General features: G+C 36.0%; 2 protein-coding genes across 2 annotated transcripts in view; both read left to right on the top strand.

The window, feature by feature from the left end:
• Positions 1-13,456: 13,456 nt before the first annotated feature.
• Positions 13,457-22,005, top strand: part of LOC108735594 (paramyosin, long form) — a 24,575-nt gene continuing 16,026 nt past the window's right edge. The window contains exons 1-7 of the mRNA XM_025973261.1: positions 13,457-13,732; positions 14,271-14,327; positions 16,664-16,798; positions 16,860-17,168; positions 17,222-17,546; positions 17,645-17,772; positions 17,836-17,948. Coding sequence (XP_025829046.1) covers positions 13,616-13,732; positions 14,271-14,327; positions 16,664-16,798; positions 16,860-17,168; positions 17,222-17,546; positions 17,645-17,772; positions 17,836-17,948 — 1,184 coding nt within the window. The 5' untranslated portion in view covers positions 13,457-13,615. The remainder of the gene's footprint in view (positions 13,733-14,270; positions 14,328-16,663; positions 16,799-16,859; positions 17,169-17,221; positions 17,547-17,644; positions 17,773-17,835; positions 17,949-22,005) is intronic.
• Positions 20,504-21,415, top strand: LOC112904061 (paramyosin-like). The gene is made up of 2 exons (XM_025973259.1): positions 20,504-20,788; positions 21,327-21,415. Exons 1-2 carry the CDS (start codon positions 20,672-20,674, stop codon positions 21,393-21,395), a joined length of 186 nt encoding a protein of 61 aa, XP_025829044.1. The 5' UTR covers positions 20,504-20,671; the 3' UTR covers positions 21,396-21,415.

The raw sequence follows: 22,005 nt of genomic DNA, 5'->3' as shown, positions 1-22,005 counted from the left end.
GATCGGTATGGCACTCTGATGCACAATACTGCGATGTGGAAGGCAACGGGAAACCACCACATTATGATCCCGAGTACAACGTACGCAAAAATTAAATGATGGCGTCCCCTGAGGTAAAGCACTCCGAACGTAAACGGATTCGAATGTCCGGGCGGGGACTACCTCGAGGGATGTCATTAATAAGTGCAATAGGGGAAGGTGCAATATTTCACGAGTCGATTAGATTACTGTTCGCAAATAGTTAAGGATGTGGGTTGTTCTAGTTTTAGGGAAATACTAACAAACAAGTAAATTCCACAACAATCCAAAGCAAACTGAACAACCTGTTAGAAACTACGACATTATGTGTATTTATTCCAGTCACTTCCAGAGGTGTAGTTATACGAGGTTATATCAATGTTTAGCTTTTTACAATTAATGAAAACTAAATAACCAACTTGGTCCTTTTGCTTGGTCCATTTGGTTTGTTTTGAATTGTTTTTACAACTCCGAGAAGCCATAGTTAAAGATAAATGAAATACAACCTTTTATTACACGTTAATATTATATCTCTCTCAATAATAGCGCGCTCTAAACTATTTTTTTTTTCAGGCGGTGTAAACGACTATAGTTACTTTCTGACTACCTAAAATAAAGTAAAAGTCAATATACTGCTTAGTTAGAGGCTATAAAAAAAATATAAACTATAAAATGAATTTAGTGAAAAAACGCCGATTTAANTGTATATACATTAGTACTGTATTATATACTTGATACATTAATATAGTATTAAGGCACTATATCAGTCGTTTCTAGACAATTTTTTTTTTGAATCTTGTTAAATGGATTACTCTTTATATATACAAGTTAGAAGAGTGATCAAAGTCTCAAATCAAGCTCTCATTATTATCAACACTATAAGCCCGATTGTGTTAAATGCTAAACAAACAGAAATATTTTGATTTTTTTTTAGGGAACTGCTTGACCCAGAAAAATTAAGATAGGCAACCAATGTTTCTCGGATTAGGGCGATTTATTAGGTGCCATTAAGCAACCACTACCTTATGCTTTGTTATACCCGTGCATGGAAATAATAGCACATATTGTGTGTGCCTGTTCAACCTATTATATGGGACATTCTCTTACAAACCGGAGAGATTTGGACTAAATTGACCAACACATTTTCGATTTGACTGGAATTGTATTATTTACGGGGTTTGTATCAAAACAAAAAAAAAAAGAATCGTGCTCGACAATTTGTTTGTCAATGTTTTGGGAAATAAAATTGATCGAATATTTAAGAATTTGGAGACTTTTGGCGTGAAGCCTCATTTTCAAAAATTTATCTCATTAACCAACTAACATAAATTTGAACTAGAAACNGCAATATTTCACGAGTCGGAGCGTGGAATGTTAGGACAATGAGGCAAGTAGGAAAATTAGACAATTTAAAAGTAGAGATGGATAGATTAGAATTAGATATAGTAGGTATTAGTGAAGTCCGTTGGCCCGAAGCTGGAGTGGGGACTTTAGAGTAATACATACAGGATCGGTAGAAGGTAATTCGGGGGTAGGAATTGTAATGCGTAGGAAAGTAGGGCACAGTGTAGAAAGTTAGTTACAAAAAAAACGATAGGATAATTATGGTTACATTAAACTCAAAGCCGGTAAGAACGGTATTAATGCAGGTCTACATGCTTACATCATCTTACAGTGATGAAGACGTAGAAGCAGTTTATGCAGATATAGAAAACGTGTTAAGTTTAGTGAAAGGACAGGAAAACCTAATAGTTTTAGGAGATTTCAACGCAGTAATAGGTGAAGCTAAAGTGGGTGCAATAGCAGGTTCTTTTGGATTAGGCAATAGAAATGATAGGGGAGATAGGCTGATAGAATTTTGCGATAGACATAACTTAACCGTCGCGAATACTTTATTCAACCATCACGTTAGGAGGCGCTATACGTGGAAGATGCCAGGTGATATAGGGAGATATCAGTTAGATTACATACTTATAAGGCAAAGATTTAAAAATCAAGTGAAAGACTGTAGGAGTTATCCAGGAGCAGATATAGATAGCGATCATAACTTAGTATACATACAATGTAGAAATCTTCCCGAAGTGAGTTAGTTTTAATATGAAATATTCTCAATTTTTACCCACTACACATTACCTCAAATTAATGAGGAAAAATTGTTGCTGTTGTCACACCCCCGCCGGGAATCGAATCCGGACTCTTTGGCTTTACGCGCCAATGCTCTGACCACAAAGCTACGAGAGAGCATTGGCGCGTAAAGTCAAAGAGTCTGGGTTCGATTCCCGGCGGGGGTGTGATGACAGCAACAATTTTTCCTCATTAATTTGAGGTAGTGTGTAGTGGGTAAAAATTGAGAATATTTCATATCATAACTTAGTAGTTATGAAGACCAATCATAAATTGAAAATTCTGAGAATGAGGGAAGGTAGGAGACATCTCGACTTAGAAAAGCTAAAATGCAACGAAACGCGTGATAGGCTAGGTAAAAGGACAGACGAAATACTAAAGGCGGCTGGAGAACCGAATGACGGGGACATAGAGACAGAATGGAACTGCATTTAATAGTGCCTAAAGTCAGCAGCTACAGATATACTAGGTCTTAAACAAAACGAAAGTAGGAAACCCTGGATAACAAATGGATTGTAGGATTAATAGACGAAAGGCGGAAATACAAAAAGAGGACGGACGAAGAAGGGCAAAAAAGATATAAAGCTATAAAGTGGGAAATAACTAGGAAGTGTAGGGCAGCTAAGGAACAGTGGATTGATAGGATGTGTAAAGAAGTAGAAGAAAAGTTTGAAGTAGGTAAAACCGATGAAGCGTCTAATATAATTAAAAGGAATTTTAGAGATGTTGTGATAGAAAATGAGGAAAAGGCAGATAGGTGGAAAGAATATTTAGAGAACCTTTACACAGGCCCTAAATTACAAGATATATTGCAGGAGGAAGATAGTGTGGAGATAGATGAGCTTGGTTATCCTATAATGAGAGAAGAGTTCGATGTAGCATTAAAAAGCTTAAAGAATAATAAGGCGCCAGGTGTAGATGGGATACAGGGGAAATTCTAAAATATGCAGGACAAGAGGTTAGAGATCGTATGTTTAAGCTAGTTAGTCACATTTGCGAGACGGGAAAAATCCCAGAGGATTGTAAGCGGAACATTACTTAAAAAGAGGGGCGCGGATAGGTGCGAGACATTTAGCACAATTAGCTTAACTTTCCATGCGTCAAATATTAACTAGAATTGTACAGAGGAGGATGAAAAAAGGGAGGAAGAACTATTAGGGGAAAATCAATTTCGGTTTGGAAGAAATAGAAGAATAGAGGAATGCTGGAGGCGATTCTAGCTTTACGGGTAACAATAGAGAAAACGATAGAAAAAGGAAATAATGCGTACATAGGATTTGTAGATTTAGAAAAAGCTTTTGATAATGTTAAATGGAACAAGGTGTTAAATATGCTTAAAAATGTAGGGATGAGTTACAAAGATAGAAGAGTGATACTTAGTTTGTAAAAAGAAAAACAGACAGTTATAGAGCTAGGGTAGCAACGTAGAGAAGTAAATATTAGGAGTCAGATAGAGATGCACACTGTCACCGCTACTTTTTAATGTATACATCGAAGACGCGATCAACATCATTAAAGACAGTTCAACTGTAGGGATAGATATACAGGGGCAAAAGATTAGTATGTTTAGATTTGCAGGTGATATAGCAGTATTAGCATCTAGCAAGGAGGACATAGAGATAACTTTAAATAAAATGGAAGCGGTATTGACAAAACAGTACTGTATGAAAATAAATAAAAGTAAAACTAAAATACTGGTATGCAAAGGAAGAGAAAGTAGGGAAAGAGCGAATATAAAGATAGGAGACGAAGAATTAGAAGTGGCTGATTTTAGATATCTAGGAAGAGAGACAAGTCAGGACGGAAGGAGTAGTAGGGATATAAAGCGGATAGTACAGGGTCGCCTTTAATAAAAAGAAGTCACTTTTATGCTCGCGAATGGTTAATTTAGAAATTCGAAAATGTTGTTAAAGGTGTATGTTTGGAGCGCGGCGTTGTACGAGTGCGAAACATGGATAATGGGCGCGGCGGAAAAGAAAAGGTTAGAAGCGTTTGAAATGTGATGTTATAGGCGAATGATGGGGATAGAAAAGGTTAGAAATGAAAAGGTATTATAAAGAATAGGAAAACAAAGAACTCTACAGAAGTCAATAAGAAATAGGCCAGATAGGTTGGTAGAATACCTTCTCAGACACGAAGGTCTAGTAAGAGACATATTAGAGGCGGAAACAGGAGTTAGGAGGGGTAGAAGTAGACCTAGATTAGATTACTGTTCGCAAATAGTTAAGGATGTGGGTTGTTCTAGTTTTAGGGAAATACTAACAAACAAGTAAATTCCACAACAATCCAAAGCAAACTGAACAACCTGTTAGAAACTACGACATTATGTGTATTTATTCCAGTCACTTCCAGNTTTCATGCTCAATTATCCCAATTAATTAAACACAACTATCACAATGAACCCAATAGAGACAATACTGACTTGATCGCAGTACATTCCAATCGTGATAACTTTGTACCAACAATGAAATTATCCTAAGAAAAACCCTTCAGGTTTTCCCTTTGCAATTCACATTTTAATTAAGAAAACAAAAATTTACGACTAAAACACTACCAAACGGTAGATGTAGAGTTATCGTTACTTTAGCAGATGAGCAAACCCTATTTTGGCTGAAATATCAATTAGCTAATACCCCTTTTACATTTTGATAAAAACAATTAACGGCACTTTTTTACACTCAGTAGTACTTCAAACACTACATGAAGTATTATCAGGGAAAAACGAAAACCTTTCTTGATTTAATACCCTATAATAGAGAAAAACCCCTAGAACCAATATCAAACTATCATGATACTAATCATAATGGTATTGAAGAGACATATTCACTTTTCAGAACAAAATTTTACTATCCGAATTTAAAGAAAGTAATCACGTTTTACATCAATAAATGCGACGTACGTTTAAAATCAAAATATGAACGCAACCCTTAGAAACCATCCTATATTATATAGGACTAATGGTGATAGCAAAGGGATTTGTTTGCATGTTTGTAACATATTTGTTAATATTTTCGTCATTATTGTATATTTGTTTATTGGTAGGTATATCTGTTTATTTGTATATTTCTTTCTTTGTTTATTTGTATCAATTGTCTGAAATCAGTTGTCAATATTATTATTTGTAATTCCAAGAATCTGGCTTCAGCAAAATTTTTTAAACTCTTCAATTCCTGCACTTTTGTTGTGCAGGTACCAAATAAACTTTATCACATTTATTGCCTGTTCCAAAAGGCTCATTACCATTCAATATTTCCAGGGTTGGTAAAGTTCACCACCCTGAACATCCTCACATCACACAATATTGATCCTTCGAACCGGATCACAATACATTAGTTACTAGTCCAAAATGTGTCTTCCATATCCGTCGCACCGCTTAAAAAGATTTCATTACCTCGCTTAAAATTATGCGGCGCGCTGCTTTTGGCCAATTTATTCAAAAGGGTGAAAACGGCAATCAAACTTAGTATTGATAAATATTTCTTGTGGTATGATTCAACTATAGTCTTGAGTTGGATCAATGCATCACCTAATCGATTGAAGGTATTAGTAACCACGTAGCCAAAATTCATTCATTAACCTGTGTTGAATGTTGAAAACATGTAAGAACAAACGACAACCCCGCAGACCTGGTATCGCATGGTGTAGAATAAGTTAATTATTAAGTTCAGATCTCTGGTGGCACGGGCCTCATGGGCTAGCAAAGGGTTGCAATGAGTGGCTCACATAACCTAATAAATTAGATGTAGATCATGAAACGCGACAGGTTGCTACCGTTACAATTAAGAACGACGATTTACAATTGTATTCAATATTTTCATTCTTAACAAGACTGCAACGTGTAACTGCATACTACTTCCGATACATTCAAAATTTGAAATGTAAAAAACAACATTTAGGTAGTTTAACAGTGAATTAATCCATGTTATGTGGCTTCTAATAAAGAGTACACAAAGCACAGTTTACACTCGAGAACTACATCAATTGAAAAATGGAAAACCCTTAGCGAATGACACCAAACTATTATCCTTAAATCCTTTATAGACCAGTTTGGTATCATACGAGTTGGTGGTAGAATTCAGAATTCTGCTTTTAATTATAATAAGGTTCGTCCTATAATACTACCTCCGTCCCACTGTCTCACTAAATTAATTTTTAGACATGAACACATAAAATTGTTGCACTCCGGAGTAAATTTACTGTTATCTTCTGTGAGTGATATGATAAAAATGTAGCAAAAATAATTATCCATGAATATATGATTTATTTTCGAGCTAAACTATAAAAGCAGTCACCAATCAAATGGAAAACTTAGCAAAAGAACGCATCACTCTACGTCACCATTTTACAATTGCGGTGTAGATTACGCGGGTTCCGTATTAATAATAATAACAAAAAGGGGAGAGAGGTTAAATTGTATAAGACATACATCGGAAGCATTTTTAGCCTTTTACGACGATTCATAGCACGTCGTGGACGGTCCGTTAGAATTTTTTCTGACAACGGAACTACCCTTAAGGGTGTTAGACGGCCGAAATGTTTTCATGTTTGTAACATATTTGTTAATATTTTAGTAATAATTTTACATTTGTTTATATGTAAGTATATCTGTTTATTTGTTTCTTTATCTCAACATATATTTGGGCGAGTACTTTATAAACCTTTAATTTAGTGTGCACTACATGTAGTAATTTAAATATAGCTATTTTTGTTTTTTGTGTGTTTTTTACTATCGAGTGCACTGGTCCCTCGAGAAGTTTATCTGTGTGGTACAGCAGTACACCGACGATCGTATTACTGAAGCGAGATTGCGTAAAAATAAATGCCGGAGACATGCTACCTTCCTCTCTTCAGCCTCGTCAACGTCCAACACTGAGTCGGAAACAAAAAACCAACGAAGGTCCCAAAGCTCCCCCTATCATCGCTATCCGCCAAAAGTCCCTTTGTCCGAAACTTCTTCGAGCCATTAACGGTCACCGCATCACCCCCCGTCGGGCAATAAACACTCAGGATTTTCGTTTGCTCTCGTTGTACTTCGACGAATTCAATTTAAATTTAATTTTCAACCAATCAACTTAGGGAAGACAGAGACCTTCATGTCGTCCTCCGTGGAGTCTGCGAAGACATCGCCACGGACGATATTCAAGTCGAACTTATTCATAAAGGCTTCACTATACGCGGGGTCCACCGAATGTCAATGGTGGAAAAAGCTGGCCCGTCCGTCTAGGCAAATCTTCTCTTAAATCCAAGTCAATTTTCGAACTTGGCAAGCTCTGCAGTGTCAATATTAAAGGTGAGTTAAAAAGTGTCACAAAGGACATCTTTGAATGCCGCCGTTGTATGAAATTCTTTCACACGGCCAAGTACTCCCACGCTGCCTGGGTCAGCTCCTTCCTTCTCTGCTCGTCTTCCCTTCGTGTGAATTCTGTAACATGTGGCTGACATGTTGTCGACGTGCAGGGTGATCGGTTGATCAACTTCCAGGATACCAAGTTCCAGTGCTATTCGTTTGATCCAGTACACTTTGTCAATGACTAACACTGCAGCTCGATACTGGCTCGTTACCAGACGCTGCTTCTGTGAGCTACAAACTATTGGTCCTCCTCTCATCACTAACACCCGTCGACTGTCCTGTCTCAGAGTCTCCTCCATAGTCTGAATCGGTATAGGCCACAAGAGTTCTGTCTCGTCCGAAGTGGATTCCTGCTGTTGTTGTCTCTCTCAGGTTCTGAAACACACGCTTCACAATCGCTTGATGTCTCTTTATGGGTTTGTTGCAGAATCGACTGAGATAGTCCGCGACGAACCTGATGTCTGGCCTGGTGATTGTAGCTAACTACAACAAACGCCCTATTGCCTGGCGAAAGTTGTTTTGTCTTCTTGCTGATCATTCCTTTCACAATGGGTGTGGATGCTGGATTGCACTGTTCGAGTTTCATCATTTTCAGTATCTTCTCGATCTAACGAGGCTGATTCACGAAGATATCGTCTTGATCTATCTTCATTTCCATACCGAAATACGTTAACTTGTCCTGTGCTTTCTTGCTGTATGTAATCTCAAATTCCTTGCTTATCTTGCCTAAAAGTTTGTATATTTCATCTTTACCAGCTATCAATCCATCATCCACGAAGAGTGAGAGCGTAACGCTCTTATCCTTGTTATAGTAGATACAGGGGTCGTCATCTGTTTTAATTAGGCCTATTTTCTTTTCAAAGTGTGTGGCGACCCTCTCGTTTCAGACTCTTGGAGCTTGCTTGAGCCCGTAAAGACTCTTATTTAACTTTCAGACACCCTGATCCGTCGTGGAACCCTTCAGGTTGGTACATATAAATGTCCTCCTCCAGGTTCCCATACATACCAACTGTATTTTCTTTGACGCTTTGTGGTTTAGTAGTCTAATCGATGCATGACGGGCTACTGGGCTGAAGGTTTCCGCGTAGTCCACCCCCTCCTTCTGTTCAATCCCTGAGTCTTGGTGATGGTTGCAGGTTCCGACGATCTCGCAGGCTTTTCCCTGGTACGTTGCTGGTTCCAGTCTGATTGATCGTGAAGATCACATGGTTCATTGACCCTGCCCACCGTTTCTCGTCCAAGTTCTCAGCGTGTATCTGGCTGCCTCGACAATCGTTCTCATTTCTCTCTCAATCGTTCCGTTCTGCTCTGGCGTATGTATATTTCTGAATGTGTGAAGATTCCATCTTGTCCAACATCTGTTTGGTTTCTGTATTCTTCAGTTCAGTGCCATTGTGTGATCTTAGACTCTTCACTCTTCTTGCTAGCTGGTTTTCCACAAGTCTCAAGTAGCTTTCCATCTTCTCTGGGGCCTCACCTTCCGTCTTCATAAAGTAACAGCTTCGGTAATGCGTAAAATTATCTTCCAACATGAGCAATTACTTGGCTTCTCCTAGCGATCTAACGACTGCTGGGCTGTCTTGCGGTTGATTGGGTGTGAGGTTAGGTGTTGCTTGCCATATGTGCACCCTTGGTACATATAATCATTCCAGTCATCAACATATTTAATTCCTTTTCTTTTTAGTATTGATGACCATTACTAACGAATGAAATGCAAATAACCCAAATCATGACCTTCTAGTTCGTGATACTATTCAAAACAAATCAATCCCAAGTTGATAAAGAAGCTGGCAAGAACTCAAAAATTTGAAGACATCTCCAGCACCCCTTTACCATGTAATCGTTTGAAGACGAGGACGTGTTTTGTCTTAAGGGAGTCTACCCCAACTCCGTGGACGATTTTCGTCGTCTGTCGTCGTACCTCGACGAACTAACCAACCAACTTCAGCAAGGCAAAGACCTTCATGTTGTCCTCCGTGGAGTCTGCGAAGCCATCTCCACGGACGATGTGCAGTCTGAACTTATAATAAAGGCTTCGCTATCCAGAGTGTTCACCGAATGTCAAAAAGTATATCGTCCGTCTCGACAAGTCTTCTCCTAAGTTCAAATCAATCTTCGAACTTGGCAAACTCTGCAGTCTTAATGTCAAAGTGGAGCCGAAAAGAGCCATCAAAGTTGCCCAATGTCGCCGATGTATGAAATTCTTTCATACGGCCAATTACTGCCACACTGGAGGCAGAAGGTAGGAAAGACGCAATCTCCCCCTGTGCTAACTGCAAAGGGAACCACCGCGCCACCTATCGTGGTTGTCCCAAGGTACCTAAGAAAACCGTACCACGCAAAACACCCTCCCGTATTCTGGCTGCTCCTAAAAGCGTCCAGACAATCACCCGTCCTTTAGCCAGCCTCATAACGACGCTCCCCCAAAAGTCTTACGCCAGGGCAGTGAGAGCAGCCCCTAACTCCCATCCGAAAGTCCAACGCAACCCCGAGCATCTCTTCAGCACCAACTCTGGAACAGAAACTCAAGGTCATCGTGCAAACGATGGCAGTCAGCATTGTTGCCTACCTCCAAATATCCACCCATGGATAAAAACGCCCACCCAAATAATCTTCGAATAATTACCTGGATTGCTTAAAACATTAGAGGTAAATTGAATGAACTCGAACACTTCCTCGAGGAATAGTCAACCGGTGCTGCCTGCATCACCCAAGACTCACTTATCGCAGAAAGTGAAACTTTCTGTCCTAAACTTCACATCCTATAGAAGGGACCGTGAAAACTCCTGAGGCGGTGGCGTAGCCATCCTCGTCCGGAATTATTTAAAACGCAGGCGCATCTTTTTGCCCACTAATTCATTAGAAGCAGTTTGTATTGAAGTCTCGCTAACTTCCAACCCTCTCAGAATCATATCCCTTTACTCCCCTCATCTGAACTAAATCTTTCGGGTTTCCCTTTCCTCCTCCCCCTTAACGTTTCGACGATGGTCGCAAGCGATGTGAATGCCAAACACGCCTCCTGGTGCTGCCGACACACTAAAGGCATTTTCCTTCTTACCAAAGTCCTCAAACTTGCAGTTGAATTGCCCCCAGATCTTAATATCTCCCCCCCCCCAAAAAAACTTCCTGACATTCTTGACAGCTTCGTCTTAAAAAATGTCACTCCTGCCGATCCCACCATTCTCGACGCTCTAAATTCCGACCAACTTCCAGGCCTAATAGAAGTCGGCAGCCCAACTCTCAACCCCCCAAACCTTACAACATCACTAGAGTGGCTACGTCTCGGTTACACTCTCAAAACATCCTCCTCAAGTGCAACTTTCTTCTTTCAAAGGAGATCACCAGCGACCTCCCGCCCCTTCTCCTCCACAAGGAAACACCTCCCCGCAGATATTCTAACCATTTATTAAGCTGACTTTTACGAGCGAACTAACGTCGCCTCTCAAAACTTCGTCCCAACTGTTTTCGACCTTAAACACACATTCCTCCGTGAAATCTTTCCCGCCATCCGATCTCTGAAAAAGAGAAAATTCCCCGGCATGGACGGTGTTACGAATGAAACAGCTTCCGATTCAAAAAATCAATTCTCGGGAACCTGATAAAGTCTAGAAGGATACCTGTTTAGTTTATGTGCGTCGCCTGTCCGGCGGCAGTTTAATAAACAATAATTCAATATCAATTTCATTACAACCGAGACTCGCTAACTTTTAGAAAAACAGCTTTGGTAAAAAGGAAACATCATACCACTCTTGTTTGAACAATTGAACCTGTAACATCGGCTGTAAAGTTCCATTGTCTTAATAAATCTTTATAGCATTAAGAAACTTATAAAATAATAAGGCGCCAGGTATAGATGGAAGGGAGTCAGACAAGGATGTACACTGTCATTGCTACTTTATAATCTATACATCGAAGACGCGATCAATATTAAAGACGGTACAACTGTAGGGGTAGATATAAAAGGGGCAAAAGATCAGTATGCTTAGATACAGAACTCTATGGAAGTCAATAAAAAATAGGCGGGATAGGTTGGTAGGACACCTTCTCAGGTATGACAAACTAGTCAGAGACATATTTGAGGCAAAAACAGAAGTTAAGAGGAGTAGAGGTAGGCTTAGATTAGATTACTGTTCGCAAATGGTTAAGGATGTGGAATATTCCAGTTTTAGGGAAATGCGAGGATTAGCTCAGGATAGGGAGTGGAGGTGCGTGTCCAACCAGTCTTAGAAGTGACGACCTTATGATGATGATTTACAAGACTACAGCAGGTCAAATATATATTATAACTAATAACAAAATAAACTTTTTGAATGTCAAACACAATAAAACAGTCTAAACACATAACCTCAACCAACTTTAAATTTTCCCTTTTTAACTATTTTATTGTAGATTTGGGCTATTTTAACAGTCATTGATGGCAACATATTGACAAAACACGCGATAACGTCAATTTACAAACAGGCCGTTAAAATAAGCATAAGGTACATAACAATTCTTAGTCATGATTAAGTTACTTTATTGGTTTAACACTACGATTAACTGATAGTCTGATTAATTTCCGAATGAATGGGATACTGAAAAAATTTCCCTTTGCGCCCATAAACATACACTGCGCCCTAGAATAATAAAAAATTATTTCGACACCAGATGCGTAATGCTTGGCGCCTCTTACAATTAGAGCTCGGCGTTCCCGGGAACCGCTAGACCTGCCCCCTCCCCAAAAGCCTGTTCTTGGGCCATTTTACTAAATTGATTAAAACATTAATCACACATTTATTGAATGAAGTAAAGAATGTATTGTACAAGCCAATTTGTTATGAGTGGCAGTGTATTTCTAGAACTCTTGCGCTACCTCATTGCATAAAGATCAGTTTAAACAACTTGGCAAATTTGCATGACAAATTTAAATAAAAATCAAAACAGTAAAATTACAATTTATTTTAAGTGATATGTACCTAATAAATTAACACATGTAGTACCGATCAACCAGAGAATGAATTTCTACCCATAACTGAACTAATGAAACAAAATTCTCCTTGTTTACCATTATATAAATGTTTTTTTAAAAGAAACTTCATTACTTTACATCAAAAAAGCAGGTACAAAATTAACATAGTAGGAATTTTTATTATATAAAAAGATATTTTTAGTTTAACCTTATTTTAGATTAAAAGTAGGTGTATAAAAAAGTTATTATTCCTTTTAGTTTCACATTGACATTTCGAAACAATTTAATTATAATCCAATTAACAACGCAACTGGTATATTTTGCTTGTTTTAAAACTAAAATTCTTTATTTTACAGTAAGGTATGCTTTTTCTGGGTTCCAAACGATAATCGTGTCTATAAAAGGACGCTTCCCCCTTACCAGGTAATATGAGAGTTGCTAGGCACGGCAGCCAAATAGCGTGGCCCGCTTATTTTATCTTAACGTACGTGTGTGTACATATACGAATTGAAGGCATGTTTTCAGAAGATCTGCTAAACATAACTAAAAAGCATAAACTAATAAAAATTAAGACTAGCATTCTCAATAAACTTGCCTAAAGTTACACACATAAAGAAGGTCGCTTAAAGGTACTAAATAATTCAATACTTTTGCATTTTTCTAATAATAGGTACCTGTTTACCACGAATTATTTTTTTAATTCAAAATGATGCAATTTTATTTAAATCAAATATTTTTGGACTAATTCTATACTTCTGTTATATTCGTAACAACCATACTTAATGTCTTGCGCGAGTTTGCTTTTTTATGTGCCATACAGTACAGAGAACCTATTAATATGGTCGTTTATTATACTTACTAAAACTATGCAAATAAACATACAAAAATAAGCATATCCTTACACGCTTGCATACACACAACTATGAGTCATTCATGTGCAAAACCATTGCGCAGTTTATCTGCATTCTAAAGGCGCATGCTTTGAAGTATAATACTCGCGTCTATCCGTACCCTTTTTCGCCGTCGCGACGCTCAAACGAACGATAAGCGTCTACTGTGTGGCTGTGACGCCGGGCAGCGCACACGCGGATTTAATTTCAGTTTTTCTGTTACGACAACGACTTGTTGTGTACTTGACTTAACGTTAACGAGCAAAAGTTTTCTTCACACACAAGATGTCTTCCTCGGTGGCGAGAGCCTCAAGGTATTCTTACCGTTCATCAGGAGCTGCTGGAAACGCTGACGTTAGTGTCGAATATAGCGCCGATTTGAGTGCCCTTACTCGACTTGAGGTAATGAATTATCTGGTTTCTTACATTTTACCTTGGAAATCTTTTTCATGATGAAATATTTCAACTTTATTAAATCCTGTATGTTTAATGTTAAATGTTTTTGGACAATTCTGTTAAATGTTTTTTTACCATTAGGGTCATTATATCTAATATCCCTTTCCTGAATAACACCTTGTGTGTAACCAAGATTTTCAAACTATTCTAAGCATGTCATGGTGATACTTCGTTGGTACACTGTTAATGAGTATCCGATACTTGTTTTCTTTTTTTAACATTAGAAGTAATAGTTTTAATGTAACGGCAATACCGCAAACTTATTAATTTTCATAAATAGTTGAACTCAAAGATTTGGCATTATAAATACAAGTAAAGTGGAAGTTTACCATTTCTACCATTTTTGAGTAGGCTAGTAAAACTTTCTAGTAAGTGCCTACTTCATTTAATAATATAGTTTTCTTATTAATTTTCTCTTCCACGTTCCCTTACCATCGCTATTTGTACTAGTTTCTTCATTATATGTATGTGTTACCAATTACAGGACAAAATTCGACTCCTTCAGGATGACCTTGAATCAGAGAGAGAACTTCGAGCTAGGGTANTATTATTCAATCAATGAAAATCTCTTAAAGAACATAAAATTAGTTATCTTTCGTCTATTAAAAATGTGTAACATAAATAAATAAGAAAACTACACATAAAATATACCTATCAATCAATTAAAATGATATAAAATTACTTATTGAGATAGTGCTAAAATCCAGGGATGTTCAAGAATCCCATTTAAATCTAACCTTTTATCTGGATTGACAACCAATAAGTTAGAAATTAAATGTTGAGCAGGTTCCGACACGTAACTGGGAAATGTGAATATTGCTTTGCTGATTTTCCTGTACGTTTCATCATAAGAAGTGGATTCAAAAGGAGGCTTTCCAGTTAAAAATTCATAACACAATACACCAAGACTCCAAAGATCAACCTTTTCGTTGTGAGTTTTTCCATGTACCATTTCTGGGGAAAGATAATCTAATGTTCCACAAATAGTAGCTCTCCTCGATGAAGGAGCATGAACTGACCAGCCAAAATCAGCAATTTTAATTTCACCTTTACAACCAATTAACAAATTTTCGGGTTTAATATCACGATGAATAACTTTTTTTGTATGACAATATTTTAAGGCATCTGTAATTTGTGCTAAATATTTTGCAGATCTTTCTTCGGAAAATCGTTTATTTTCAGATGCTTGTAATTCTTTGTAACAAGCTCCTAGAAAACAAAAAAATAGATTAAGGATTAATTAAAAACACAAAAACATATAACATATGTACGACATTATTAAATAACAAGTTTTATAAATGAATTATTTCCCATTTCAAACGAGATTTATCTTTAGTGCATTCTATTTACATTCTCAAGTAAACGTTAATGGTTCCAAACAAATTTCATACAAAATTTAAATTGTACGTTTGAAACCTGATGCTTTTCAGAATTAAGTGGTTTCAGTATCACCAGATTCTTAATAAGAAGAGTATAAAAAATCGTAAAGTGACTTCAAATTGTCAAATTTTATGAAGAACAACGATATGCTTTAAAAATGATGACAAAAAAATAATTACATCTATAACTACTTGTAGATATAGCTGACGAAACAACTAACTACAATCTTTTGTACGAATTTTTGAAATTAATCAAAGTCACGTTATAGTTCTCCCGAAAAGGTAGATACGTTAATTTCGGACTGTGATAATTTTGACGCAAATGTCTCTACCACAACTCCGGCCTATAGAAATTTAACATTTTGAGACATTGTTAGTAAATTAACCGGCAAAGCAGAAACTGCATGTTTAGTAGAAAGGCCAAATGATTGGTCTATTCTAAAAGCTTTAATCACAACCAAATTCAAATCTTCAGAAAATACCGATTTGTTATTCAATAACTAATTTCCTGTATTCGAAAACCTAATGAATTTGTAGATTTTTACAACAAAATTCATATTATTTTAACAAAACTAGCAGGCATTTTTGCAGGCGCAAACGCATTGATGAGTCACTATAAGAAAGAGGCACACAGTATTTTTAAATTATCTGTAGGGGAACTCTATTATTCAGATTCAAAAGTAAGAAGGCCAATTTCTTTATCGCAGGCTCTTAATTATTTTAAATAATTAGACAACGAAAATAAGAAATTAAAGATACATAGGTAAATGGCAGGTACTTCCAAGAAACCACAACCACACAACACTCCTACACAAAAACCACAATCACAGACAAATGACTTTGCACCACGATAAAATTCTAGTCCAATGCAAAAACAACTCTTTACCAACCCCAAAACCTTTCAACAGATTCCTGGACAACAATTTCCTTTATTAAACAAAATTTAAAAAACACACGAATACATTTTCATGAGACTAGAGGTAAAATTTTAGCAAACATGTTTTAAAATCGCAGTCAATTTACACAAAGTATCTTGTATTCTCGACCACGAACAAATTGTACCGGGTATCTCTACATAACATACATAAAACTTATAATTATCTCACCATTCGGATTGATATATTATTTTAAAACAATAGAACCATTTTCAATTTTGAGTTATATTTTTACTCTTTTAAATGCCGATTTTTACTTTTATTCCTATTTTTATATTAGAATTGAAATAAACACACTAGTTTTACTTTTCCATTTATTTTACAATTGTAAGTAACTATAAATTACCTTAAATATACCATTATGGAACATGTCCTACTAAAACTGTATTTATAATTTCGGATGTTTATTAATTTTGTGTAATTATTATTACTATTAAATACTTCTTGGTGTATATCTTAGAGCCGAAAAGGAGAAGGCTAAATTTCAAGCCGAGGTATATGAACTCCTTGCTCAAGTTGAATCAGTCAATAAAGAAAAGTTTTTGGCGGAAAAAACCATTCAGAAACTAGAAATTACAATCAGCGAATTTAACGTTAAGATAGAAGAACTGAACCGCACGATTGTTGATATTACTTCGCACAAAACCCGCCTGTCCCAAGAAAACATCGAACTCACGAAGGAAGTGCAAGACATTAAAGTAAATGAATTCTAAGTAATTTTGAGTTGAACTATTTTATCATTATAATCATTGATTTTAGATAAACCTTGAGAACGCCAATTACCTAAAGAGTCAATTGGCAACTCAATTAGAAGATGCACGTCGTAGAGCTGAAGATGATGAACGTAAGCGATCTTTATTGGAAGCTCAATTACATCAAGTAGAAACTGAATTGGAGTCGGTGCGTATACAACTTGAAGAAGAAAGTGAAGCCCGTTTGGATTTGGAAAGACAACTTGTTAAGGCACAAGGCGATGCTCAAATTTGGAAATCAAAGTATGAAACTGAAGCTCAAGCTCGAGCTGAAGAGGTTGAAGAACTTAGAAGAAAATACAATGCTAGAATCCAAGTAAGTTGCATCATTTGAGTAAATTTTAAAAGTTTTCACCAAATAAATTACAGGAACAAGAAGAACACATCGAAGCTCTTTTGGTTAAAGTCAATAACTTGGAAAAACAAAAATCACGTTTGCAGTCGGAGGTTGAAGTACTAATAATCGACCTTGAGAAAGCTAACAATACTGCAAGGGAGTTACAAAAGAGGGTGGAATACTTGGAAAGAACCAATATTGAGTTAAAGACTAGATTGGACGAAACGATTCAATTATATGATCAGGCACAAAGAGATCTTCGTGTTAAGCAAACCGAAATTCAAAAGCTCAACCATGAACTGGATAAAACTAGAGAACAGAACAGTCTTCTTACTAGAGAAAACAAGAAATTAGCTGGTAAATATTTTTACGTTAATTTACAGTGTTTCCAGATAAAAATTCGCAACATCAATTAAATATCCCGATTTAATTAATTTTTATGTTTATTTCTGTAGATGATCTCCACGATGCCAAGAACACTATCACCGAATTGACCAGAAGACTTCACGAGTTAGAAATTGAGCTTAGGAGACTTGAAAACGAACGTGAAGAACTTACAGCAGCATACAAAGAAGCAGAAGCTGTAAGTAATAAAAACTTATTTAGAATTATTTTTATTTAGCTATCCGAAATGTTTGCTCTTTAGGGCCGTAAAGCTGAAGAACAAAGATCTCAACGTTTAACTTCAGAGTTGGCACAATTTAGACATGAAGCTGAAAAACGTTTACAAGAAAAGGATGAGGAAATTGAAGCAATTCGGTAAGTATCGTAATAAATGTTTTTTTTTAAGTAAAATTTCTTAATATCAAAATATTTAGATAGGTATCTTATTTCATTTTGCACTTTTTAAATAAATTCCTGACCACGATCCTTACNCAAACTATTCTAAGCATGTCATGGTGATACTTCGTTGGTACACTGTTAATGAGTATCCGATACTTGTTTTCTTTTTTTAACATTAGAAGTAATAGTTTTAATGTAACGGCAATACCGCAAACTTATTAATTTTCATAAATAGTTGAACTCAAAGATTTGGCATTATAAATACAAGTAAAGTGGAAGTTTACCATTTCTACCATTTTTGAGTAGGCTAGTAAAACTTTCTAGTAAGTGCCTACTTCATTTAATAATATAGTTTTCTTATTAATTTTCTCTTCCACGTTCCCTTACCATCGCTATTTGTACTAGTTTCTTCATTATATGTATGTGTTACCAATTACAGGACAAAATTCGACTCCTTCAGGATGACCTTGAATCAGAGAGAGAACTTCGAGCTAGGGTAAGACAATAACGTTTTGCCCTACATTTGCTTATATTATTCATAATAGTCATATGCAGTGGAGGCGAAGCCTGTATAAATAAATTTTTGTTAGCCATATTGTACATAGGTATTTGTTTTCCCAAACTGTTCGTTTTTCATGTGAAAGGACTGTACCTATGTATATGTAAAAATGTGTTTGTGTTAAGCTCTGCTGTTTTAGCGCAACGTTAGCCTACGCTTGAAAATTCCAAATTACATACATACATAAACCTGCGTTCGCTAGAAAATATGCAAGTTTAAAAATAACAAGCTATTTTCGAAGACGATAACTAACACATTCGTAAACCAAAATACGTATATGTATATGTATAGGTATGTCCAATGGCTTTTGGCATGCATCCAATTGAAATTCATTTTCCAGATTATAGGAAATAACTAAAATTCACGTCTGTAGATAAACTAATACATTTTTTAAAAAGATATGCTGAATTTTATGTTTGTGCTCTTACGATTAGCCAAAAATTCAAAATATCTTCTAATAAATCGACACGACACATAACAGGTCATTATGGGTACAAATTCCTCTTTAAAAATTTGGGTTCTTCAAGTATATAAAGCAACGTTTTACTACGATTAACTGATAGTCTGATTAATTTCCGAATGAATGGGATACTGAAAAAATTTCCCTTTGCGCCCATAAACATACACTGCGCCCTAGAATAATAAAAAATTATTTCGACACCAGATGCGTAATGCTTGGCGCCTCTTACAATTAGAGCTCGGCGTTCCCGGGAACCGCTAGACCTGCCCCCTCCCCAAAAGCCTGTTCTTGGGCCATTTTACTAAATTGATTAAAACATTAATCACACATTTATTGAATGAAGTAAAGAATGTATTGTACAAGCCAATTTGTTATGAGTGGCAGTGTATTTCTAGAACTCTTGCGCTACCTCATTGCATAAAGATCAGTTTAAACAACTTGGCAAATTTGCATGACAAATTTAAATAAAAATCAAAACAGTAAAATTACAATTTATTTTAAGTGATATGTACCTAATAAATTAACACATGTAGTACCGATCAACCAGAGAATGAATTTCTACCCATAACTGAACTAATGAAACAAAATTCTCCTTGTTTACCATTATATAAATGTTTTTTTAAAAGAAACTTCATTACTTTACATCAAAAAAGCAGGTACAAAATTAACATAGTAGGAATTTTTATTATATAAAAAGATATTTTTAGTTTAACCTTATTTTAGATTAAAAGTAGGTGTATAAAAAAGTTATTATTCCTTTTAGTTTCACATTGACATTTCGAAACAATTTAATTATAATCCAATTAACAACGCAACTGGTATATTTTGCTTGTTTTAAAACTAAAATTCTTTATTTTACAGTAAGGTATGCTTTTTCTGGGTTCCAAACGATAATCGTGTCTATAAAAGGACGCTTCCCCCTTACCAGGTAATATGAGAGTTGCTAGGCACGGCAGCCAAATAGCGTGGCCCGCTTATTTTATCTTAACGTACGTGTGTGTACATATACGAATTGAAGGCATGTTTTCAGAAGATCTGCTAAACATAACTAAAAAGCATAAACTAATAAAAATTAAGACTAGCATTCTCAATAAACTTGCCTAAAGTTACACACATAAAGAAGGTCGCTTAAAGGTACTAAATAATTCAATACTTTTGCATTTTTCTAATAATAGGTACCTGTTTACCACGAATTATTTTTTTAATTCAAAATGATGCAATTTTATTTAAATCAAATATTTTTGGACTAATTCTATACTTCTGTTATATTCGTAACAACCATACTTAATGTCTTGCGCGAGTTTGCTTTTTTATGTGCCATACAGTACAGAGAACCTATTAATATGGTCGTTTATTATACTTACTAAAACTATGCAAATAAACATACAAAAATAAGCATATCCTTACACGCTTGCATACACACAACTATGAGTCATTCATGTGCAAAACCATTGCGCAGTTTATCTGCATTCTAAAGGCGCATGCTTTGAAGTATAATACTCGCGTCTATCCGTACCCTTTTTCGCCGTCGCGACGCTCAAACGAACGATAAGCGTCTACTGTGTGGCTGTGACGCCGGGCAGCGCACACGCGGATTTAATTTCAGTTTTTCTGTTACGACAACGACTTGTTGTGTACTTGACTTAACGTTAACGAGCAAAAGTTTTCTTCACACACAAGATGTCTTCCTCGGTGGCGAGAGCCTCAAGGTATTCTTACCGTTCATCAGGAGCTGCTGGAAACGCTGACGTTAGTGTCGAATATAGCGCCGATTTGAGTGCCCTTACTCGACTTGAGGTAATGAATTATCTGGTTTCTTACATTTTACCTTGGAAATCTTTTTCATGATGAAATATTTCAACTTTATTAAATCCTGTATGTTTAATGTTAAATGTTTTTGGACAATTCTGTTAAATGTTTTTTTACCATTAGGGTCATTATATCTAATATCCCTTTCCTGAATAACACCTTGTGTGTAACCAAGATTTTCAAACTATTCTAAGCATGTCATGGTGATACTTCGTTGGTACACTGTTAATGAGTATCCGATACTTGTTTTCTTTTTTTAACATTAGAAGTAATAGTTTTAATGTAACGGCAATACCGCAAACTTATTAATTTTCATAAATAGTTGAACTCAAAGATTTGGCATTATAAATACAAGTAAAGTGGAAGTTTACCATTTCTACCATTTTTGAGTAGGCTAGTAAAACTTTCTAGTAAGTGCCTACTTCATTTAATAATATAGTTTTCTTATTAATTTTCTCTTCCACGTTCCCTTACCATCGCTATTTGTACTAGTTTCTTCATTATATGTATGTGTTACCAATTACAGGACAAAATTCGACTCCTTCAGGATGACCTTGAATCAGAGAGAGAACTTCGAGCTAGGGTAAGACAATAACGTTTTGCCCTACATTTGCTTATATTATTCATAATAGTCATATGCAGTGGAGGCGAAGCCTGTATAAATAAATTTTTGTTAGCCATATTGTACATAGGTATTTGTTTTCCCAAACTGTTCGTTTTTCATGTGAAAGGACTGTACCTATGTATATGTAAAAATGTGTTTGTGTTAAGCTCTGCTGTTTTAGCGCAACGTTAGCCTACGCTTGAAAATTCCAAATTACATACATACATAAACCTGCGTTCGCTAGAAAATATGCAAGTTTAAAAATAACAAGCTATTTTCGAAGACGATAACTAACACATTCGTAAACCAAAATACGTATATGTATATGTATAGGTATGTCCAATGGCTTTTGGCATGCATCCAATTGAAATTCATTTTCCAGATTATAGGAAATAACTAAAATTCACGTCTGTAGATAAACTAATACATTTTTTAAAAAGATATGCTGAATTTTATGTTTGTGCTCTTACGATTAGCCAAAAATTCAAAATATCTTCTAATAAATCGACACGACACATAACAGGTAATTATGGGTACAAATTCCTCTTTAAAAATTTGGGTTCTTCAAGTATATAAAGCAACGTTTTATATGAAAAATGGT

The sequence above is a fragment of the Agrilus planipennis genome, unplaced genomic scaffold, assembly GCF_000699045.2.
Source record: "Agrilus planipennis isolate EAB-ADULT unplaced genomic scaffold, Apla_2.0 scaffold101, whole genome shotgun sequence".
Taxonomy (NCBI): Eukaryota; Metazoa; Arthropoda; class Insecta; order Coleoptera; family Buprestidae; genus Agrilus; species Agrilus planipennis.
The sequence above is the reverse complement of the archived record's forward strand: the minus strand, read 5'-3'. Positions and strand labels throughout refer to the sequence as shown.

Coding starts and splice junctions, on each gene's coding strand:
- LOC112904061 (XM_025973259.1), top strand. CDS start 20,672: ATGTCTTCCTCGGTGGCGAGAGCCTCAAGGTATTCTTACCGTTCATCA. Junction 20,789..21,326: donor GTGCCCTTACTCGACTTGAG/GTAATGAATTAT, acceptor TACCAATTACAG/GACAAAATTCGACTCCTTCA.